This window comes from Lactuca sativa, chromosome 7, assembly GCF_002870075.4.
Source record: "Lactuca sativa cultivar Salinas chromosome 7, Lsat_Salinas_v11, whole genome shotgun sequence".
NCBI classification, from domain to species: Eukaryota; Viridiplantae; Streptophyta; class Magnoliopsida; order Asterales; family Asteraceae; genus Lactuca; species Lactuca sativa.
This window is the reverse complement of record NC_056629.2, coordinates 188,641,380-188,650,155: the sequence shown is the minus strand read 5'-3', so window position 1 is coordinate 188,650,155 and position 8,776 is coordinate 188,641,380. Positions and strand designations below refer to the sequence as shown.

At 35.1% G+C, this 8,776-nt stretch overlaps 1 protein-coding gene across 1 annotated transcript; it reads right to left on the bottom strand.

Annotated features, from left to right (window-relative positions):
* Positions 1–1,983: 1,983 nt before the first annotated feature.
* On the bottom strand, positions 1,984–3,072 carry LOC111898433 (putative F-box protein At3g16210). The gene has a single exon (XM_023894344.2). It carries the CDS (start codon positions 3,070–3,072, stop codon positions 1,984–1,986), a length of 1,089 nt encoding a protein of 362 aa, XP_023750112.2.
* Between the last annotated feature and the right edge of the window lie 5,704 nt (positions 3,073–8,776).

The following is an 8,776-nucleotide window of genomic DNA, read 5'->3' as shown; positions in this document are numbered from 1 at the left end:
TTTTATATTTGATTCAGGTGTTTTTGTTTCTGTAAGCAATTTAAGGTGAGTTCTACCGTTTTCTCCAAGTTTGAGCTGTTTCAGAAATCAGACTTTAAGAAATCAGATTTGTATATTTTGAAATCTGTTTGTATATGCTGTTTCAAATATGTTTTCTCCAAATCTGATTTGTATATGACTTTTCAGAAATCAGATTTTAGGATTCCGGTGAGTTTAATTTCTAATATGTTTGTGTTTAATATTTGTTGTCTAAACAAATTTTCTAAACCTTTGTGTTTTTTGAGGTGATGTGAAACAGAAACAATATTTCTAGCTGCTGTCAAAAGATCACTTCTAATCAGATTTTCGACTTCTAGAGGCAGCAAAATATTAATTATTGTAAAATAAGAGATGTTTTTGCTTCAAAAAATGCACAAAGACATCGTTTTAGATTATTTTTGTGTATTATTTGGTTGATTATAAAATTTGCTGCATTTTTTATTTTGTAAATTTTTTATATATAAGGACATAAAATTCTTATCTAGCCCAGGGTAGTAAAAAACAATGGACCGGCCCTAGAGTGGAGAGACAAGGACCGATAGAGGCGGACACAAGAGAGATGGCGGTGAGCACTCTGGCGGCGGCGATATATTCTAGTTGGAAGTTCTGCGGTGGTTATGTTTCCGGTGAGAAATCATTTTTTTTCGGCAGCGGTGAGTTTTAGTCTAGGGTTGTGTATCTTCTCAAATCTCAAGGTATGTGTTACTAGATTGGATGGTTTTTTTTATAGAATTCTCGTTTCCTAATTTATCAAAATCCTAAATTTACTCATAATTCCTTTTGATGTTTTTAGTATTTAGTGGAATCTGTTAATTATTTATTTACCTTCCAAGTTTGTTAGGCTTGCTATTTCTATAAGATTATCAAATATAAATATCAAATAAGATTGTGTTTCTAGTTTACAATTAGTTATTTATGCATATATAGAATAATAGAAATGCATATATCATGAACATGGGGCCAAATGGTTAGTTAACACTCAACCTCCATGGATTGTGTTTCTATTTTACAATAAGATTGTGTTTCTATTTTACTTCTAAAATACTCCTTAATTCCATCTATGTCCACAACGAGACTTGAACACTCAACCTCAAGGAGGAAGGACAACACTGGATACCGTTGAGATAGAAGCCTTTTAGTAATTTAGTTTACAAGAATAAAGGTAGCAAAATTACAATTATTTCCACAATACTTTACAAATCATTAGGGCCAACAGCCGGTAGAATCAAGAAGACAAAAAGACATTATTATAAACAAATGCAGCATAATTTTATTACCTTTCCACTCTTGACAATGAACAACTTTAACCTCATTGGTCTAAGGTAGTTCCCAACAAAATAAACGTCCTCATTTAGCAGTTGAGACTCGATAGATTGTCCACCTGGTTCAACCTCGCACGTAGGGGGTAATCACATGCACCATTTGTCCGCTTTGCAATGCTTTCATCGACTCTTATATTGAACGACTCATTTGATGCCTTCCTAGGGATAAACTCTACTTATGGTGTGAAAACAGGTCTCAATATATTTTTGAAGAGATTTCAAGGGTGCTATTATTGACCATATGGACGTACAGGCACGGTATGATTTTCAATAGCAAAGTGAAGATATTGTCTACTCTAACTTATGAGGCCTAGACTTTGAGCATTTTATGGCTTAAAAGTAAAGCTAAATGGTGTAGGGATTTGATATGGAACTCATGGGCCAACACCTTCTATATTGTACAATGTAATTCCTGCTTCTTGAAGTTCAATTTATATAAAGTCTAGCCGTTAAAACAGCCCCAATAAGATCTCATTTTATTGGCAAAGAAGTGGGAAATTACATATTCGGTTTTTTATTAATAGAATGAAGGAATCAGTAACATCAACTCTTTTGTATTAATGATAAAGACTAAAATGGTAATCAAAATGCGTCAAAAACCCAAATGTTGTAAAAAAAATTCTCATAGTTGAGTTGTTTCGCAAGCAGCCTCCCCCATGTCTAATAAATGAAGTGTTTCCACACACTCCCAAAAGTCTATTAAACTAGAAGCAGCATTGAATCCAAGTATTCCTGATCGCACCCCTGTCTTGGGATTATAAATTTGGAACCCTTCCCCATAAGTAGTGAGCAACAAATTACACTCGTTGGTCGTTTGTGGTTGTGGTTGGAATTGAAAAGCTCCATCAACTGGAAGTTTACCTGTTCCCAATTTAAAAACCACAGACCAAGAAGCATCTCTCCATACCAGAATCCAACTATCATCAATACTCATGCGATAACAAATCAAAGCTAGAGAATCTTGGATGGTTGTTAGTCTTGTCGTCAACCAGTCCGGAGCCAATCCAGGAAATGGAATCATACCAAAAACATGAGTGCTCAAATCGAATGTCAGTATACAAGAAAAGTCTAAGTCAAAATGATTTACCTCCCAATGCAATACTCCTTTAAATAAAAACGCCTCACGTCGCACATAAGTAAACTCAGGTTTAGGGGAAGCAATCTCACACCAAGTGCCTGTCTTCACCGCATAAACAAATGAAGTGTCTTTTTCATATGATATCCAAACAATTTTGTAATCGTCACTGATTGGGTCAAATCCAAACCCAATACCTCCCAAAGCGAGTTCAGAACTCCGAGGACATTCAGCCACTCTTACTTTGCGTCTGATTGAAGGGTTCCATAGAGTCAAACCATTTTTAGTCTTCAAACAGAAAGTTCCATTACATGAACCAACAGTTCTGAACATATTGCTACAAGGAAACGGAATTCTTGTTGTTATACCAATATATCCGCGTTTGGGACACAAACACAATGGCAATTCGTCTTCTCCATGTAATGTATAAACGACTTCTGTTATTTTATTATTGTCAATATTTTCATGCGTGAAGCGGATTTTTTGTGGGGATCGGAATGTGTGCAAGCGTATGAACTGGGGACTAGAAATACAAGTATATAACGATTTAGAGAGTGATCTAAATCGGAGGAGGGATTTCGGTGGTAGTCTTGTAAATATTTCAACAATCAACTCTTCGCATAGATAATCTGTCATCTGCATTTTTCCAACAATATAAAAGTCAGTTGTAATAGGGTGCAATTAAAATTCTTCTCTGTTTGAATAAGTTTAGAATTCTTGTCAATATATATATATATATATATATATATATATATATATATATATATATATATATATATATATATTCATGTTTTTGTAAATGGATACACCTGATGTTCATCAACTAAGATTGACGGTGTTACTAATGAGCTAGAATAACTCCAACACAAGTAATTAATATATTTACAATAAAAAAATTAATAATAATAGAGTTATGTTACATGATCTAGGTCCAATTGTTATGCATCTATGTTAACAAACTTACTCAAAACTGAGAGAAAATGGAAAAAGTAATTGGTTGTGAAGGAAAGCCACAGGGCAATTATATGCATATTTATTTATGTATAAATATATTGGATTTAATTTGATTTGTCGTATTTGCAACTGAGATACAATTCGATTTAATTTTGTTCGTCATATTTGCAATCGATAAATTTATTAAAATGCAATGAACCGATTGCTAATGTCCTATGTATACAAAACAGATTCAAATTACCAAAGTTTGATCGTCGTTATGATTAACTACATTATCTAATAAACTTTCAAAAGAAATATCTTCCATACGTGATTATAATGTCGGTAAATCTGAATATCTTTACAGCCATCAATACATAAACTTGAAAGCAAAAAAAAAAAAAAAAAAAGATCTTAATGGGGAATTAACAAAACCACTCACCAGAGAAGAGGAAGAAGAGGAACACCGGATCACGACGAAGAAGGAAAAAGATTTAGCAAGAAAAGATAGGTTTTATGTTGGGATGTAAGACCAATTCCTCAAGGGCCCTATAACTCGTATCTATTTCATATTTCCTTCGTATATATTTTTGGTTTTATGTTGGGATATAAGACCAATTCCTCAAGGGCCCTATAACTTGTATCTATTTCATATTTACTTCGTATATATTTTTGTTGCGTTTGTTATTTAAAATTAGTTATATAACAGATGTTTTTGCTTTAAATGCAAATGATATATATATATATATATATATATATATATATATATATATATATATATATATATATATATATATATATATATATATATATACACACACACACACTAGCAGGACACCCACGCACAGCGGCGGACGACCATTAGTTTTCTTTCATTCATTTTTTTTTCGAAAACATGTCATATTCGGAAAATATAAACACGTAATAAAATGAAGCAAATGTGGAGATTTTAAGGCTGAACGGTATTTTTTTTTTGACATATTTGGATTGTAGACATATATGTTGGGGTTGGTGAGTTGGTTGAAATATTTTAGCTTTTACTATTGAGATTAATTTATTTATGTTAAGATGTTATCTTTATTTTATAAGAAAAATGTTTTTATGGTATAAACGGAAAACAAATTAGAACGACTAAATAAATTGTTAAGAACCCCACTTATTTATATAACTTAATAAAAAATTGTTAGGTCGCATAAATACATAACTAAAGCCTAAATTTTATTGTTATGTAACTTCTTTTTCATCTTGAACGAAATGGTGGCTATTTTTATTTTCGCATATTGAGCTTCCTTTATTATAAAGATGTAAAATTGTCGTTAATTTTAAAAATTACAAAAATGTCTTTGATTTTGTTAACTATATAAAAACATCATATTGTCTAAAAATAAAGGAATAATTCAAGTATTTTAAATGTTATGTCAAGTATTGTGTTGCGTCTATTGGGCTCGTTAGCTAGTCCATGTTTATCTCCGGTATGGGCCTGTCCATCCGTGAGTTTTATAGGGTTTAATATAAATAGATGCTTGCATGCATCCTAGAATGAAATGATTAGAAACGATTAGAGAAGTATTGTTCAGCATATTAATCGTTCTTATTTTGTAACCCTAGAAGTCCTCTACAGCGGAAGTTCTTAGTCGAGCTCTGTTGAGGATTGAGTAATCTAATCATTCGACTCATTGTGATCCATACTTGTGTTTTATTTCCTTGTTTTTTACGTTCTTTACTTACCTGTTACGAAGATCTAATCGATCAAAGAGTTTTTATAACTTATCAATTGGTATCAGAGCAGGAGGCTGTGTAATCAATACACATCTTTTCTGTGAAAGAGTTTGCGATTAGGGTTATTCTGCATTAACTGATATTTATTGAGCCGTCATTCCATAATTGACGTAACTCAGCATTTATTTGTTTTGCCCTAATATTACGTATTACAAGTCTGATCTTTCAAACAGGTTAAACGATCAAGCATGGACGAGTCACAATCTAATCCTATCAACATCTCAAACAGCATTGGATCAACGACAAAGATTCCTATTCTCTACACCCAGGATTATGAAGTCTGGGCGCATCATTTTGAAGATTATGTCATCGGATCTGAAGATAATGGATATCTTATTTGGGAAGCAATCGTGTCTGGACCATTCACTCACTTAGGAACATCAAAGATCATCAAAACTCAGAAAGAATATAATGATCTGTTAAAAGATGTAAAAGACGTTGCTCAAGACGAAAAGGAGAAGTTTCAGTGCAATATCAAAGCATTGAGACTAATCCGATTCGCTTTTCAATCTGATACATTCAGGTTAGTGAGTTCCTGCAGTACCGCTAAAAAAATCTGGGATAGGTTGCGAGAGCTTTATTCCACAGATGAAGATTTGGAGCATTCCATTCAGACGTTGCTGTTGTCTGAATTTGGTGAATTTAAGCAGAATTCTGATGAAACTGTTACTCAGACGTTCGATCGCTTCAATCATCTTCTTATTAATATGATCAAACATGATATAGAAAGGAAGCTAATTGAACAGAAGGTCACCTTTTTTTGAATGGCCTAAGATCCGAGTGGAGGGCTGTCGTGTCCACTGTTAAAGCCCATGAGCAGTTCAAGTCTTATTCACTGGCCAAGCTGGTGGGAATCTTGAAATCTCAAGAAAAGATTGTCTTGCAAGAGAAAAATGTGGTCTCAAGTTTGGGGTCCTTGGCCCTGCTGTCTAAAAGCAAAAGTATGGTAGAAGATGAAGATCTCAACTTAGAAGATTATGATCTTACTTCTGAAGATTATGCAATGATGGTATTTAATCCAAAGAGGTTCATCAAGAAAAGGTTCCCTACCAATAAGAACCAAAATTGGCAGGGAAGCTATAGTTCTGAAAAGGTTAAGGAGGAGTCGAAGACAGAGGAACCAAAGAAAGAGGCGAAAGTTGAAGGAGATTCTGGTGTGAACTGCTACTACTGTGGAGGAAAGAACCATTATGCCAAAGACTGTGTTCTGAAGAAAATGACAGAGAAGGATGAGGAGAAAGATGAAGAAGCTGTGTTGATGAAAAAGCTGGATGAGATCAAGAGGAAGAAAGCTGCTACTAACCCTTCTATGAATGCTCTTATTCTACAGGGTTCGGCAGCGGATGACGAGTTCGGTGGCGTGCAAGTATGGTCTACCGACTCTGAGGATGATGAAGTGAGAAGGCCTTCACATGGAAAGGCGTATGTGGCAAGAGGTGACGAAAGTAGTGGGAAATGTTTGATGGTGACTGATGTATCTCACGTGAGGGGATACAATACTGATGGCGGAAAAGAGGAAACCAAGGAGCGAAAGGACTTATGCTTCACAGCAAAACCTCTCAGTGTGCAGATCAATGAGCTTGATGAATTGATCAAGAAGGTACAATCTCTTTTTGTTTCATTCAAAGTCCCACAGAAATCATATGAAAAAGAATTAAATAGCTTAAATTCAAGAATCTCAAATTTGGATAGTTGTTTAACTCAAACAAGATTCACCAATTCTAACCTAACTGACCAAATAAGCAGGGTGTCATCCAAGAGTGAGGAACGGAGGATGTGGATAGAGCTGAAGGAGTCGGAGCTGATTAAATCTAAAGACGGAAACATTTATTTACAAAGAGACAATTTAAAACTTTTGAAACAGAGAAATGTTTTTTGTTTAATTGCTAAACGTCTTTATGCTAACATCACTCAACTTCATCTGAGTTGTGAAATAAGGCAGAAAATTCATCGCATGATTTTGCCCTTCCTTGAGTTTAAGGAGGATGAAATCGATGCTGAAGCATATAATTGCGAAAGTGTAGTTTCGTCTGATGATGTGAATCCGACTTATATGTATGGACTGGACAAAATTGAATCTTTCATAAAGTCCAAGGACCATAAGGACATGCTGAAAAACCTTTTAGATGAAAACGATAAGCTGAAACTAAGGACCGAAACCATACAAAAATTTGACTCGTTGAATGCCAATTTAAGTTCAGAAAACAAAATTGATCTTGAAAACGCATCTGAACTTAATGAGGATGATGATATCAGCGTAATTTCTATAGAGGATGAAGTTGACTGTTCTGAGTTTGTCAAGAGCGAACCCGAAAACCACAAAAATCTTATTTCTGAAAATTCAGTGGAGTTTGCACGTTTATCCCAAAATAAGTCCCCGATTCTTGAAGAAAAGGCTGTAGTGTACCAAAAGGTGAGAACAACACCAAATCAGGTGTATAAGGTCACAGGAGTAACCGAACATCAGACAGCCGAACTCACCGCCATAGTGAACGAAGATAATGCAGATGGCTGTGATGAGTTTTTCTGGTCTGCTCCTATAAATAATGCTGACGAAACTGTCGGTCTGTCAGAGCGGACGTCATGGAAAACCAAAGGCAGATATGTGCCATAGCCACTAAACAAGCCTGACAACTTCGATGTGCCAAGCACTGGTGGTACAAAAGAAGTTCCTGTAGAAGAAGTCACTTCTACAAGCGAAACATCATCTGTTAAAAGTGAACCGGCTGATAGGAAGCAGAAGCAAAAGGCCAACATCCACCAACAGCCGAAACAAGTGAAGGATCAAAAGCAGCAAAGGAATCTGAGATACAAAAAGAATCCCTCAGAACGAAGACAATTTTGGCAATCTCAAAACGTCCATTTCTCTTATCATGACAAAAATTCAAAGTCAAAGAAAAGTGTTGTCAGGCCGCAAGAGAGTAACAACAACCGAAAGGACAAGTTCGGTTCGGAAAGGAATAACAGCCGAAGGGACAGGTTCGATTTAGAGAGCACCAGCTACCGAAAGCATAGGTTTGGTCCCAAAAGCAAAAGCTACCAAAGTTCAAGGTTTGGTCCCACTAGTGACAAAAAACAAAAGGGTCACTTAGAACCTCAAGTCAATAAAACTTCTCAGTCCAAATTCTCTCGTTCTAATTCCTCTCAACCTCATTCTAAACCCAATTCTGTTCAAACTCAAAATCCAAAATCTTCAACAGATTTGAAAGGAAAATCGAAGGTTTCCTCATTCAAGAATGATCAACAGCAGTCCAAGGCCTAAACGCCAAAACCTGAATCCAAACCGAATGTAACAAATCCTAACAAAATTAAAGTATTCACCATTAAGAAGAAAGATGAAACAACTTTAATAAAAAGAACATATCTTGTTGACATTTCTCTTACTATTCCTGTTCCTGTGAAAGGCTCACGTGGACCCAAGAAACTTTGGGTTCCTAAATCTGCTTAATTTTTGCAGGTTATTAGTGACGAGCAGTTCGACGAAGAATGGTATATTGACAGTGGCTGCTCACGTCACATGACAGGGAGGAAAGAAGAGCTAAGGGAGTTTCGATCTCTTCAAAATGATGGAAATTTTAAGTTCGGGAACAACTCATATGGAACGATAAAAGGTTATGGGATGATAACA

Coding starts and splice junctions, on each gene's coding strand:
- LOC111898433 (XM_023894344.2), bottom strand. CDS start 3,072: ATGACAGATTATCTATGCGAAGAGTTGATTGTTGAAATATTTACAAGA.